Source organism: Cervus elaphus, chromosome 9 (genome assembly GCF_910594005.1).
Source record: "Cervus elaphus chromosome 9, mCerEla1.1, whole genome shotgun sequence".
Classification (NCBI taxonomy): Eukaryota; Metazoa; Chordata; class Mammalia; order Artiodactyla; family Cervidae; genus Cervus; species Cervus elaphus.
Window position 1 is genome coordinate 80,937,626 of NC_057823.1, and position 15,689 is coordinate 80,953,314.

Consider the following 15,689-nt stretch of genomic DNA (forward strand, 5'->3'; position numbering starts at 1 on the left):
CCAACAAAGTTTTAATACTTTAAATATTATTTTCATGTTGGGATAAGAGTAACAACAAAAGTTATTCTTTCTTAGCTTTCTATTTACTCAAAGAAAACGTATATGGCACAATTTCTCTTCAGATTATGTTAATTTTTATCATTAGTATGTGTACTATATAATGAAAAGTAAAAAACAGCACTGATACTCAAAATGACATTTAAATCTTTATTGATATCATTTTGTTTATGAACTAATCAAGCTACATAGTCTTCCAAACCGTATCCTTACAACTTGAAGCCAAGAACTTTTCTCAGTATTAAAACTTGCAAAAAGGGTTTAGTTACCTATAAACATCAGGCACAATTCTAAGTTCTGAACCAAAGAATACTTTTAATGCAATTAATATTAATGTTTTTCAAAACATTAAATGGAAAACTTCCAGTTTCCATTTATTTTTCAAATAAAAGCCACAAGAAATTAATTACTATGTTAAACAACAACTTGCTTATATCAAATTATGGAGAAAAGCATCGTGTCAATTGCCAGGACCTCAAATTAATATACTCAGGCTCTGTATAGTTTGATTTACTCTTTGTTGTAAAACTGCTAACTTGAAATAAGGACTCTGTATAGATACCATATTTTGAAATAATATAGATAGTATATCCATAATATTTTATGATAGTAGCATCACATTCATTTATTTTGTTAGAAATTATTCACAGGTCCTAAATACTAGATAATTGGAATGTCACACTAAGGATATTACCCTTATTATTCTAATTATATAAATAATCTAATAATCATATCTCAGTAATAAAAAGATATGCTTTAATATTGACCGAATACTTAATACATTTTGTAATTAAATTTTCTACCAGCTTTCTTAATTTTAGCTAACCTAATATAATCTAATAATCAGTTTTCCTTTTTTACAACAAAGCAAGCATTTAGTTTCTTTTTGTGATAAATCCCACACTTTTTTTTTGGTTGTATTTATAAAGACAAGAATAGTTTAATACAACAAAACAAGAAATGCTTTTAACAGTTGTATTATCTTGTCATTGGGAATCTATGACTAAGCTTCAAAAAACAATAACAGGGATGAAAAGATATGGAGAAAGAATTCCATAAAATAACATTAAAAATGAAAAAGGCAAAAACCCACTCCAGTAGTCTTGCCTGGAAAATTCCACGGACAGAGGAGTCTGGTGGGCTACAGTCCCTGGGATTGCAGAGTTGGACGTGACTAAGCATGCACACACTGAACTGAACTGCACTAAGATATAGTAATAGGTAACTGAACTGCAAGAAGATATAGTAATGGATTAACACACTTGAAACACAGGGCAACCATGTGTCAAAAACATTCAACAGATTCACAAAAACCAAGAAGAAGAGAACACAAAAATGAAACTCATCAAACCACAAAAGGAAAAACAAATTTTTTTTTAAAAAAAGCAACAAAGAAGAAACCAAAAATTACCTGGAAAACAAGGTTAACAAAGGCAATAAATACACACCTATCAGTAATTACCTTAAATGTCAATGGATTAAATGCTCCAATTGAAAGATGCAGAGTGGTTGACAGGATAAGAAAACAAGAGCCTACAATATGCTGCCTATAAATGACCCCTATGGGGCAAAGGACACACATAAACTTAAAGTAAGGGGATGGAAAAAGATATTTCTTGCAAACAGAAATGACAAGAAATTGGAGGTAGCAATACTCATTTCAGACAAAATAGACTTTAAAACAAATGTCATAAAGATAGATAAAGAAGGACACTATATGAGGATTAAAAAAAAAATCTGGATCCACATTGAATTTATGGACTGAAGAGTTAATATTACACCAAAATGCCTTCGTGTTTTAAAAAATCAATACTCTATTACACTGTATATATGAAGCCTCATTGAACTATTCTCTCTACATTTGTGTGACTGAAAATGTCCATAATATAAAATAAAGAAAAAGGTTCTGTCAACAGCAAATGAACAGAAATGTTCCTTTGACTAATAATCCTGTAAATTCAATACTGCAGAAGCTTAGTATCTGGAAGAAATTTCAGTAAACTTTGTCACAATGTCAAGCAACAAACTAACATTTTTGTTGTTATAATTTCTTTTCACTAATATTTTATGTATTTTAAATGTATTCTATTCTTGCTTTAGTCTTACTGTGTTTGCTCTTGGGAAATAGAATAAAAAGAAGAAAAGTTCCTATTAAAAAAAAAAGGCAAAGCAAAAAATAGCACACAAACATTTGGCATAGATTATAACTAGCTTATAAAACTCAGATCTGCCACTTTGACACTGATTAAGCTGACAACACATATTAGCTGCCTTGTCTACTATAATGGTTGACCTTTAAAAATATTAATTAGATTGTCACCTACCTGCAGTCAAGATTTTTCAAGAATTAGTTCATTCTTTCTTTGTAGCTTAGGCTTATTGACCATAGAACAATTTATAGCTGTTAATGTTTTCTTTTATGATGTTGGCATTGTGGCAAATTACAATCTTGAAATGCTTTTTTAAAAAATTACTGATTTGAACACAATGTTTCCTAATAAAATTTTGGCAAAATTGAAAACTTTAAAGTTATCGCCAACATATGTAACCTTCTTTGTTTGCTTATTTTTGTTTAAATTAAAAACTTGGACCACATAAAGTGTGTTAAATATGGAAGGTTTTTAAAACAAATCGCTTTGAGAGAATCTCTTTTCAAAAATTATCTATTATTTGTATATCTACAGTGCATAGTATGATGGGACACAGTACATTTTGATAACCCCTAACTATTATGAACCAATAAAAAGATTTAAAAGGATGAACATTTAAATCTTCTAGTTCTGTATTTTTCTGGTTAAACGTGAACAAAATGTATTTTCTAGCCATGTCTTAAAAATTAACTAACTGCTTAATTTGTTCTGTTTGCAATGATTGTCTCCTTAACAACATCTTTTTACTTTTGAATTCTTTGGGGAAACTAGGAACTGTTGGCATAAGCACTTTTTGACCGCAAGAAAGAAGGCTGGAAATCTTGTTGCTGACATTGATATCTGATATGGGAGGGTGAGGGTTCACATTTAAGGGTGGCAGGAATCCTGGTCTGGTTTGTGTACTGTTGTGATCTAAAGAGAAAGCTCCTGAACCACGCCTTTCTAAAAGGGCATGAGTTCTCCTGCTCAGGGGACCTGGGGGCATATTCTCCAACAATTCTTTGGACCCTGATAGCAAGGAGGAAGATGGCGAGAGAATCTTTTTCTTTCCTATAAGTGCTTTGCCATCGTCTGAAGCTGCAGGGGTAAGACCAGCCGAGAGCTGGGAATCAGAACTGTAGTGATTTGCCCCTGAGTTTCTTTTTTGAACTATACTTCTCAGGGTGGAAGCAAATATTGTCTGGTTAGAGTCTGGGTCCTGATCCACTGGGATGTCAATGCATTGCTGATTTCCTTCAGAAAAAAATGATTGATGATTTACTTCGTCAAATGACATCTTTCTTGAGCTGGCCTGATCAAAGGCTCTTAGCAAATGTGCAGTGTCTTTTACATCAATACTTTGGTGCCTAGTAATGAATCGCTTGGAAAGTGCCAGCCGGTTGGCTTTGTAGGATAATTCTTCCTCTGGAGTAATATCCTGGAGCTCCTCTTGTAAGGAGGCCACTCTGTGCATTAACGAAGGAGGGCTCCTGATCCAGTGAGGAGCCTGAGGGAGCTTGGGCCCGTTAGGAGCCAGACCAGGCTTCCTCACAGGGGAGCCTCGATCCCCAGTATCATCACTGCTTCCTGCAGGCTCCAGATCTTTAAAGCCAAAAAGTGTCGTTTCAGTTTCAGAAGAATGTGAAAGTGGTGATGAGGCTGTTTTTAAGTCTATTTCTGAAGGAGAGGCACAGCTGGCTGGGGTATGACACCCATCCATACCCCCAGGAGGCATATTTAAGTACTGTTTGGTGGTGTGTCTGCCAGAGGGCGATTTTGCTGTCGTTATGATAATGACCTCTTTCCCCTTTGCCTTGCAAGCACTAAGGAGAACTTTCAGGGTCTCTCTATCTTCTGAATTTATAGCATAAACCAGGGCCGAGGAACTAGAATGATCTTGCAGGCTGAGGTCAGCCCCGCTCTTTAGGAGCAACGAAACAACTTCAGGACCAGCTTTTTCTAAGCAAGCATGCATTAAGGCAGTTTTCCCAGATTTGTCCTGTATGTTGGGATCAGCATTGTTTTCTAACAGGTACTTAACCATTTTGGCTTTACTGACACTCTGGTGATCAACATGTTTGGTCTTACAAGCAATCATTAAAGGTGTTTCCCCACGGTCATTGCTCTCATTGATGTAGGCGCCACCTTCCAACAAAAGTCTTGTTAGGCGAAGCCGGCTCTGATGGACCGCTTTAATTAGAGAATTTCCATCACTGGAAATTTCAACACATTCATCCATCTTCAAAAGTCAGAATCAATACCTGGTTATCAAAGAAGATGAAGAACAAAAGATTAGTCGGAATCAATGTCCCAATTTATATTCATGTTGTTATTCACGATTTCTGAAATATGTCTAGAGAAAGAAGACATAAATAAAATTGTTCTTTAATAAATACAGAGCAAAATAGTGAACTGCAAAATTAAAAATAATTTTAGAATAGTAACAACCTTTAGGGCATTCAAACTAAAATTTACTTTTAAAATCTTCATTGAATATTTATGATATAACACTAGCCTGATATTTCTCTAAACCCCACATTGACTAAATAATCATCACCTTATTTTCTACTTGGAAAAGTTTTTTTAAAATAATATTAAAATGCAAATTTAAGCCAAAAAGCCAAATTTATGAGTAATTGCAACTGAATCAACTGAAGTAGAACATGTTTATGGCAGCTTAATATAAAATACTTCTTAGTATTAAATTACCTAAATATGCTCTTCAACTAAATAATATAATTAAGATCTAGATTTCCAATTTGAGGAGCATTTTGATGTTTCTTTTAAAGGATGAAAAATATCTGGACTACAAGATGTTAAAATAACTGATGTGTCTGACACTGAGATAGGAATGGTGAGTATGTGATTATGCATTTTTCTTGACTCCATTATTTAAATCATATACTGACTAGGTTATGGGGTTAGAAACGTACTATTGGGTTAAATTTTGACAGCTGCTTTAAAGGAGTTTTCTAGGCTAAAAACAAATGAAGACATGTAGACTTCATAAACATTTTGTTATCATTAAAATGGAAGATGATTTATGTTTATTTAAATAATTTAGATTCAAACTCACTCAACAGATAATTTCAAAAGGTGGTAAGAATTATATCTTTATTGAGAGCCAAGGACATGTTAGTTTTACAACAGTCCTTGGAGCTAGGGATAAAAAGCAAATAAAAGTTTATGTAATATTTAAGTCTATTTCATTTAATTTGGTAGCTTTGATAAATTGAGGATTATTTATTCTACTCATTTACTTTTAAGATTAAGAATATTGGACATGAACTTCTATTGGATAGTAGAATAGATAATAAATATGACTTCTTAAAAGAAAGAAGAGATGAAGAGAGCAGAAAGAAAGTGAAGAAAAAAGAGATAGACATGTACACAGAAATTAATGCAGTGATAAACAGCTATAAGCTCTTAATATTGTGATGGGTTCTGAGTTATAAAGGTACAGGCCCCAGCCCTGAGGAGCTTATACAGCTCTTTGGAATAAGCAGCTGGTTATGGCTTAAAGTCATGAGAACACACAGACCTTAATAGTGTGAGGACGGAAGAGGGGCGTCACAGAGACCAGCCATTTGAGCTAAACCTTGACGACTGTGAAAGAGTTTAGCAGGAAGAAAAAGGGGGAACGGAGAAGTAGAGACCATTTCTTGTGCAAAGACCTGAAAACTTTAATTAGCACAGTTATTTATCACAGATCAGGCTCTATACCAATACCATAATCAACTTTAGGAAAATACTTTAGCAGCTGATTATGGTTAGGGTGATACGGCAGAACAAACACATCTAATTTTTAACCCTGCCTGAAACCCCCTAAAAGTAAAGATTTTTTTTTTCAGAAAGATAAACTCACAAAGATAGCAGGAAAAGGACAGAAGATGACAGTAACATTTTGGAAGCCAGAAAGCAAATGAGCCAGTGGTAACTGACTCAGCCAACCTGAAAAGGCTGTGCCTCGAGTCATCGTGGCAGAGTTGAGAATGAACCCGTGTACACTACAGAATCCTTGAAAGAGGCAGCAGCCGGAGGCTCTAGAACTAGCTAGTGGAGCAAGTGGAGAGTACAGCCCTCCTAGAGGGTTAGGAGAAGGGCCGTGAGAGAGGCAGTTAGATCTGGGATTTGCTACAAGAAGTGTGGTGGTCCTACCTTGGACCCCCAGCAGTGGCCCTACCCGAAACTTGTTAAATGTGCAAAATCTCAGGCTCCGATCCCAGACCTACTGAATCAGAGCCTATGGTTCAACTAGATCCCCAGGTGACTTGCATGCACATTAAAATACGAGAAACACTTCACCACTCCAAGCCACTCGGAGACAGAGGACTGTCATTTCCCACCTCAAAAGATGTCCAGTTTATTCTCCAGAAACGGTGAAACGGAGAATCTCTGGACTGACAGCCGCTGGGTAAATCTGAGGACAAGAAAACAGGAGAATAAGTGACTGTATGCTTCTTGATTAGTCGCTAAGTCATGTCTGACTCTTCTATGACCTCATGGACTGTGGCCTGCCAGGCTTCTCTGTCCATGGGATTTCTCAGGCAAGAACACTGGAACAGGCTGCCATTTCCTTCTCCAAGGGATCTTCCCAATTCCGGTACTGAACCCTTGCAAATCCATATCTCCTGCACTGCAAGCAGATTCTTTACCACTGCACCACAACAACGACGGTATGCTTACTGACCATCAATATCAAAGGACTCACAGCACTGCCCCCCTACTCAGCTTCAAGAAGGACAGCACCCATATCTTTATTCTTCAGAAGAAAATGGAATAGGCTCCTCTCAAGAATGTGACCTACCAAGGAGAAAATACCTAAAGTATACTGATCACAGGGATTCTTCAACATGCCACCCAAATCATCCCATAGGGTGGTATAAAACATCACTCATGTGCTCAAAGCTTGACATTAGCTTTTTAACCCAAGCCCTTTAATCATGAGAATGCAAACAAAAAAGCCTCTTATACTAAAGGTAGAGACCAGAACAAATAGGAAAATGTAACCTGGAGAAGTCCAGAAAATGAAAGCTTCCAAAACTCATTATCCTCAAAAGGATAAGAAGATATTGTAACCATGAAACAAGGATACGAGTCTATTAAAAAGAATATTCAGAGACTGTAAAAAGCTCTCAAAAGATAAAAACATGATACAAACTGCAAAACTCAATAGAAGGGTTGAATAATAACGTTGATAAAATCTCTAACACAGTCAAGCAAAAAGAATAGAAAGAAAAAAAATGAGAAAATTAGAGGACTAGATCAGGAAATCCAAGATTCAACTAACAGAAGTTCCTGCTAGAGAAAATAGTGGGGGTGGAGGAATGGGTGAGCAGGAGAGGAAATGATGACTAAGATCAAGAAAATTTTCTAGACGTGACGGACACAAGTTCTTGAATTGAGAGGGGCCAATTAGAACACAGCACAATGGATGAAGACAGACCCTGACCATGGCACATGGTTGTAAATTTCCAGAACACTGAGAACAGAGAAGATTCCACAAGTTTGGAGGCAGGTAAGGGGAGTGGAATGGATAAGTCACCTAGTAGAGGATCAAAAATTACAAAGGATTCAGATCTATCAACAAGAATAATGAGAGACAACAGAGGGATACCTTTTTTTTTTTTTAATCTGAAGGATAAATGATTCCCAGGTTAGAATTCTCTGCTAGCCAAACCATTAGTCAATAATTGGGAATCACTTTCAATTGAATCCCAATTCACTTTCAAGAATCTACTGAAGAATATGATCTATCAAGATGAAATGGTGGAACAAGAAAGAAGAAACGAGATCTGGAGATCATCAGAGGAGAAGCAACAAAAATCCCCAGGAAGATGGTGAGATGCCAGGATAATGAATGTGCACAGGCATCCTCTTTGAGATTATACTGCCATTTTACCATCTTGTTAACTGAGGACCAAATGCCTTTGGATATTCAGTATCTGGTCTACACTGTAGCCTGCCAGAAGCCCTGTCATGGTAAATCCATGTTTCCCAGGATTCACTCTTGACTTGCCCAGAAGGACTCCTGTAAACACTCAGGGATGCTGAGCTGAACCGAGATCCAGAGATTGTTCAACTTATCTTCTCCTGAGAACTTCTGCCATATTTTGGCAATATTGATCTTCCTTTATTCAACTAATTTGTGCTTGCTACCCAGTTTGCCAAAAAATAAACAGTCTACTTAAGGATTATATACAAGTGGGAAACTGGGGAAAAAAGAAGCAAAGGGAATGATCCACACAATAGTTAAGACCAAGTGACCTCTCGCTGGGGATCAGGAGATTAATGCACTTTGGGAGGGACACAGAGAGGTTTTTAAGATTCACCTGATGTTCTGTCTCTCAACCTGGATGGTGTGTATATAGGTGTCCATTTTATTTTTATTTTTCAAATAGTATACACTTCATATACTCCTCTACACGATACTACTATCGTATAGAAAGTAATACATAAAATACATTATTTTTTGTCCTCTGTGCAACCTTCTAAAAAAGCTATTCCAGAACCAGATGTACCTGCAACCTAAGAATTTATGGCTGGCTGACAGATTGGGGCCCAATTCAGAGGTCTATTCAGAATGTGAAACATCTGAAAAGAGTTCACATGAGACAGTGATCACAAAAAAACCCTTCTTTTAGCATTTTTCATATACAAATGGGTTTAATAAAGCAAAGAGACTTATAGAAATGAGCTGGAACATAACATAAAATATAAAAACTACTCTGCAACTGCCATTCGAGAAGAGGTAATAGTATCAATCATGTAAAAACACCTCTGACCAAAAGTAGCATTTGAGAGAGAGATTCAAATGAGAACCAGCTGCCAGATACCAGATTTCAGTATTAAATATAGTTTCTAGTATTGGAGCCAATCCTCTTCCCTTAAGTTTTAAAAGAATCTTTTGGAACAACATTCAAATTTTTTCACCTATCCTCATGTAGAGACCTCTCTTCACAGTGCTAAACCTGGCCACTTCCTGCCATAACTTTCCCTCCCACAGGGAAAGTTCCCCTCTCACTGGGAGAAGAAGGGGAGCTGGCTGGGATGTCTAGGCCGGGCAGCGGTTCCGCCGCGGTCCTGTGGAAAGAGAAGATGCCGTGGGCTCCAGGGCTTCAGAGAAGCTGGGAAGTGGCACCTCTAGCTGGTGGCAGCTAGCAAAGGTGCGGCCACGTGGCTGTAGGCAGACCCGCCCCTGAGTACTGCAGGCTGTCAAAACAACAAAGGCTTAACTTGCTCATTATAAAGACTTCTAAGCCTATTGGACTGATCACTTTTTTAAAAAAATTTTAATTTTGTATTGGGGTACAGCCAGTTAACAATGTTGTGATAGTTTCAGGTGAACAATGAGAAGGGACTTAGCCAAACATATACATGTAACCATTCTCCCCCAAACACGTCTCCCATCCAGGCTGCCACATAACACTGAGCAGTTCCATGGTCTATACAGTAGGTCCTTGCTGGTTATCTATTTTAAATGTCGGACTGCTCACTCTTTAAACTGTTTACACTTAATAGAGAAATTCTGAAATTGTTTAAACATTAAATTTTTCAGAAAAAAAGTTACCACGTACTTTATTCTCCATATGCATATATTTTTGGTTTCCTAGTGTCTCATCTTGTAATCAGGACTTTATTGGAATAACCCCCTTGTTTTCATGCCTTCACCTTCTTTCAGTCTATTCTTTTCTCTCACCTCATCCATTTGCACATCAAAAATGCTGATACTGAAGTTTGACTAATTTACTCTTCATAGAGGTGAGCCCCACCTGGGATGAAGACCACTTCTCCAGGCTACAGTGATCCTAGTTCAGAAGTGTTCCTGCCTTATGTCTCTTCCCTGGAAACATCCCCACCCAGGGCACCTCGTACTAGTACGGTACTCACCCAGTCAGGCTCTGTTATAATCTAGCTTGTAAATGATCCCCCAGGTCAGTGACACCTTCCAAACAGACTGTTCAACTGGAGAAAATCTGAAGGTCAGGTAGACCCAGATTCCCACCCTGACTCTCCTAGTTTCTAGCTGTGTGCCCTGGTCAAATATCTCAGCCTCTCAGAGTCTTGGGTTCCCCATCTGTGGAAGACAATCATAAAACATTCATCCCCTGGGGGCTGGTGATGAAATCACACAACACCTGGAAAAAGGCTTTCCTGTATGCCTTCCTACTCACTGTGTTCTCCTTTTTAAAATTTTTATCTCAGAATTTAGCCATCTTTTATTTTTATCCTGTCTCTACAGTGAAAACTGAAAACGTTCGTCGCTCAGTTGTGTCCGACTCTTTCCAATCCCATGGACTGACTGTAGCCTGCCAGGCTCCTCTGTCCACAGGGATTCTCCAGGCAAGAATACTGGAGTGGGTTGCCATTTCCTTCTCCAGGAGAATCTTCCCGACCCAAGGATCTAACCTGGGTCTCCTGTATTGCAGGCAGATTCTTTATCAGCTAAGCCACTGGGGAAGCCCACCAAGTCTCTAACTGACAGGCTATTTAAATAACATAAAAAATTTAAAATGTTGTTTTTCTAGAATCTGTAAATAATGTTTGTAAACATAAATGGAACCTAATAGGTGAACTATGGAATAAGCTACCCCTTTAAGGGCATTTTCCTTATAATTTCCAAATACAGTAATTTCAGCATTAAAGATATGGGTAATGTAAGATATTAATTATTAAACAGCCAGATAAACTGCTTTTATTTTTTAAATTAAATTGTCTTTAACAAGGCGCATGATTCATCATGGCATATTTACTCTACTCTTTTACTGCCTCTCTGTCTTCTCCAGGGGATCTCCCCAACCCAGTGATTGAATCCAGGTCTCCTGCATTGCAGGCATATTCTCCACCATCTGAGTCACCAGGATGGTCTCCACCTCCCAAGGCCCTTCTAAAATTACAGTTTATTTTTTAAGAAGATATCTATTCTGAAGAACAAAGAAAATGGAAAGAGGGTAGCATCAGATGATCAATTTCAAACTTGCTGAGGAGACAGAGGTGGGGGTGGCATGGTTAACTGCCTTAACATAGTAGAAGCTACAACATAAATCCCCCCAGGGAGATGGCCCCAGCGAGAAGAGAGCCAGTTTACCAGCAGGATCCTGGAAGCTTAGGACATGGAGGTTCCAAATGACACAGAAATGGGCAATGAGGCACACGGCTGAACATGACAGGATGGTTGGATAGAACAACCAGACCCCCAGAACTTTACCCCACCCTAAGTAGACAACAACTCTCCTGGGCAAGAAAATGAAGATTTGTTCTCTAAACAAATTGATCAGGAAGGCTCCAGCCGTACAAGCCACGTGCTGAAAATGGGGGAAACTGAGAGTCTACAGGCTGCATGGTGCAATTCCCAGCTCGCTGCCCTGTCACCAGGGGACTGGGAGGTAGGAAAAAGAAGTAAAAGGCATTGGATCTCAGAATTATGAGCCCTATTAAAAAATCTCTATAGATAAGTGAAGCAATTCAAATCATAACCACATTCGCCCCTCCAGACACCCACTTTAAATGGAAATAGAAAGTTACCTGAAAATGTTATTCAAAATTTCATACTTCACTTATGTCTTTTCTCTCCTTGGATGAGTTTTCTGTCAGCCAGCTGTCAGTTCCTACTAAAGGAAATCAAAGCTATTCAGAGCTACATAAATACCAATAATTTGTCCCACACATCTCTCCCATTAGGAGTCTAGTTTTTTAATTCCCTGTTAAGGAAGACATCCCCACAGTGTTTATGCAGTTAATCATGTTTCACTGTTTATAAATCTGTGAAGTGTTAGGAGTGGATTCTACGCAGGGCAATCCTGTGTGTGTCCACACACAGACACGCACTCACGCACACAGGACGAAGCCTGCCCTGCAGGGACCGCTGAGCTGTGGCATTCACCTGGTCTGCCCCAGTCCATGCTGAGGTCTGCCCCATTGATGTGGCTGAGGAGAGAGAGGTCAGAGAACTCTCAGAGTCACTTCTCTTACCCGCCTGCTCACCAGGAGTTAATAGATGCTCCCATGTTCCTTCTCTTATGTCTCCTTGCTTCTTAGACACCAGCTTCCCACAGGGTAGAGTTCTGTTTTGAGTACCTGATTTGTGTGGTATCTATGGACTTCCCCTGTGGCTCAGCGGTATAGAATCCGCCTGTAATGCAGGAGGGGTGTTCAATCCCTGGGTCCGGAAGATCCCTTGGAGGAGGGCTTGGCAACTCACTCCAAAGTTCTTGCCTGAAGAATCCCCACGGACAGAGGAGCCTGGCAGGTTGTGGACCATAGGGTCATAAAGAGTCGGACACGACTGAAGTGACTGAGCACGCACAATTGCCACAGGGGCCAAGGTGCTTTAAAAGTCGTCTTGGAGATACTAGGCTTGGTCTTGCTTGTGGCATTTTTCTCCCCAAGCCACCCCTAGTTTTCCTGTCATTCGGGAAGAAATTTTACTTTCCTTTGAGCCTCTTAGTCCACCTCCAAATAGGATCTATGCTTCCTCCCAGAAAGTTATTAATATTTATCTGGCCATGTTGAGAAAGGGCAGCGAGAGGGAGGGGGTGTGTGGAAATTAACAAATGGGTTTCGAGCTGGAAACTCAGGCCCTCACCTCTGCAGCAGGTTACCCTGTCTTTGTGCTGCCTGCAGGGGACCAGAGCATGCTCAGAGGGGGCAGCAGGCTGTGTGTCAAAGCCTGGGGCTCTGTCTCCTCCCAAGTCACGAACCCTGGAGAAGCCGTTTCTCTGAGCCTCTGTTTCCCCATTCCTAAAGTGGGGATAATATTTACTGACAATTACTGTGAGGATTTCAGAAGATCCTTATACATTTGCCACTTAGGAATTCAATTATGTCACTTTCTAAACATACATCACTCAATGCGAGTGCTCTGGGCTAGGGGGTCTAAGAATCGGGGCTAAGGTGCCTCCTGTTCCTCCACCTACAATGGGCCTAACAATTACATGGAGAGCTTGTTAATTAGATCCCAGACTCCACTCCCCATAGCGGGTGCTTCTTGTACATACTTGGGAAAAATCTGCGACAAACTCGTCCCCCAGTCCCACTTCCTATTAGCTATCAGTCCCTGCCTGAGGCTCCCCCACCAGGCTGTCTCCATCATTTCACCTCCAGGGCATCTGAGGCTTAGCTCTGCTGCAGGAGCAACGGGGCAGAGAGAACTGCCCTGCCTGAGTGGGCAAAGAGAGCCCACAGGTCCAGAGAAGAGTGCAGCCTTGAGTTACAGCAGCCGAGGTATTGGAGGTCTGCTGCCCTACCCTTCCCAGACAGGTCTGAGAAAGTCAAGCTTTGTAGTAGGCAGCCCAGGCCAGGACGTGGAGGCCAGCTGCGCCTGGAATGAGGCAAGCCTGCCCACCACCAGCAAAATACGCGTCTCCTTCCCCATGCAAGGGAAGGGACAAAGCCAGAACAAGAGATGCCACTGAGATTGTCTCAGGGAACGTCATGACTTGCCAGGTAAAGTGTTCTCTGGCACCGGGCTTGTAAGAAATATTTACAAACGACCCAAGCTGGTGCGGTTTGCTGACTTTCCCACACGTACCCCCAAAATGCTGGTTACTTCTACCTACTGCAGCCGACCCCAGGTCTCTGGTGCTGGGCCCTGGGGAAGCTGCACCCTCACATCCCTCTGCAGAACCCGCACCACCCCCCCCAACCCTGCCTTCCCAGCACACACACATAAAGACATGCAAACCTATACCGCCAAGTCTCAGGGAACCAACGTGATGGGATTTCCAGGCTGCCGAGGATTCTGGCGGCGTCCTCACAGTCCTCGCGGCCTCCGGAACGGAGTTGTTGCCTCAGTTTTTCCCGAGAGCGGGGAGGCAGCGAGCCCGAGGAGCTGTCGGAGAAGGGCACAGGAAGGTGACTGGGGCGACAGAGTCGGGACACCGATGGGGGCGGGGTGCGCGTTTCGGCGCCTCTGCTCGGAGCCAGGGTACAGCTGGCAGGCTGAGGCGATGGCCCTCCACGAGAAGGGGTCTGAGCAGAGTCGCTGCGGAGCGCTCCCCGCACCGCCCGCCCGGGGGACACGGCCCTCCTTTTGGGAAATGGCACGCCCGAGAGGAGAAGCCATTGCCCCTCTGCTGGGGGCAGGCGCACCTCTGGACCCCGGTTCTCTGACAAGGGGCCTGGGGTCCTGGAGCCCCAACAGGCTCCGGGGGCCCGGCTGCCGGCCCCTGTGTGGCTCGCATTTGTGAAGACCGTACTGCAAACGGCTCCGCAGCCCCCGCTAGCCCGCGCCCCGCGCCCGGCCCGCACCTCCCACAGCCAGGCGGCCGCAGGCACCTGCGGAGACGCGCCCAAGTCCGCCCCTCCGACCCGCGCGCTCTGGCAGCCGAGCGCGCGCCGTTCCCGCTGCGGCGCCGACCCGCGCCCGCGGGGCCCCTGCCCGAATCCTCTCAGATATCCTGCGGCCGCCGGCTACCCTCATCACTTCCCCAGCGCTGCAAGGCCGAGGAGGAGGCGAAACTCGCTCGCCCGCGGGGTCCGAGCCCGCGCCGCCGCAGAGCCCCCGCCAAGAACGGGCGGGGACTGCGGGAGGCGCGAGTGTGGGTTCCGCGGAGCGCGCCCGGCTCGGCGGGGCAGAGTCTCTGGAAAGGACCCTGCACTCCGGCGGCCCTCGGTGGGCGCCAGGGCTCCGCAGTGCCAGGGCGCGGGAGATGCCGGCTCCCAGGGCCCAAGTATACCCGGCGGGGCGCACGGAGGCCCTGGGCCCGGGCTGCGCGCTCCGCGCCCTCCTCCCGGCAGCCGACACGCAAACCAAAGTTTTCCTAAGTGCAGCCCGCACAGCCGGCGCCGCACACTGACCTGCGACGCGCTGTCGAGTCGGCGGGGGGCCTCCCGCCTCCCGGGTTCCGCTCCGACCCTTCGTGCCGGTGGACCCAGGGCGCCGTCCCGGCTGGGATGTTGTCTCCGCTGGCTGCACCGCCGCTCGAGTCGCAGATCCTGGTAGGTGCAGCCCTGTCCCCGCCCCCGCTCGGCGGAGAGATGCGGGCAGCGGACCCGGAGCTGCGAAGCGTCGGAGCGGGGGCCGGGAGGCGCGCACCTCGCCAGAAGCCCGGGCTGCGCCTCGTTTCCGCTGGGAGTGACGCGCGGGTTCGGGGCTGTGCTGCAGGTGGGGGCGGCGGGGCCAAAGTCTGTTCCGGCCCCGGGGCCGAAGTGTGGCCTCTGAAGCTCCGCCTTTTGTCCCCTCGAGTATCCTCCACCCGCTATCCTCACACCCCAGCCCGGCCACCGCGCTTTGGCTGCGGTGATTTGACCCAGAGCAGGGGCGGCAGGGTTTTTTCCACTGCAGGGCGTCAGTCACCTCTACATAATTGCTCTTGGTTCCCCCTGTCTATGTCTGCGTCCCTCCTTCTAGTTCTTACCCACACGGCTGGTCCACGAGTCTGTCCTCCACGGGTCACTCGTCCCCTTTCCCGTCCCTGTCCCCTGTTTTGGTAAAGCCAGAATCTCACTTCAGGTTGAGGGCAGTCGTGGGAGCAGCTGTTCTTTCGTTTTTGTGAGTTTATA

General features: G+C 43.3%; 1 protein-coding gene across 5 annotated transcripts; it reads right to left on the minus strand.

The window, feature by feature from the left end:
• Positions 1-220: 220 nt before the first annotated feature.
• ANKRD34B (ankyrin repeat domain 34B) lies at positions 221-14,418 on the minus strand. 5 transcript variants are annotated; one of them, XM_043913507.1, is made up of 5 exons: positions 14,277-14,418; positions 13,876-14,016; positions 11,712-11,794; positions 6,533-6,606; positions 221-4,447 (listed from the first exon to the last, which is right to left on the minus strand). In XM_043913507.1, exon 5 carries the CDS (start codon positions 4,423-4,425, stop codon positions 2,887-2,889), a length of 1,539 nt encoding a protein of 512 aa, XP_043769442.1. In that variant the 5' UTR covers positions 4,426-4,447; positions 6,533-6,606; positions 11,712-11,794; positions 13,876-14,016; positions 14,277-14,418; the 3' UTR covers positions 221-2,886. The 5 variants fall into 5 exon arrangements, with proteins under 5 accessions (XP_043769442.1, XP_043769441.1, XP_043769443.1 ...); XM_043913506.1 differs by having other exon boundaries at positions 11,712-11,797; XM_043913508.1 differs by having other exon boundaries at positions 221-4,539; positions 11,712-11,797.
• Positions 14,419-15,689: the final 1,271 nt, after the last annotated feature.

Coding starts and splice junctions, on each gene's coding strand:
- ANKRD34B (XM_043913507.1), bottom strand. CDS start 4,425: ATGGATGAATGTGTTGAAATTTCCAGTGATGGAAATTCTCTAATTAAA.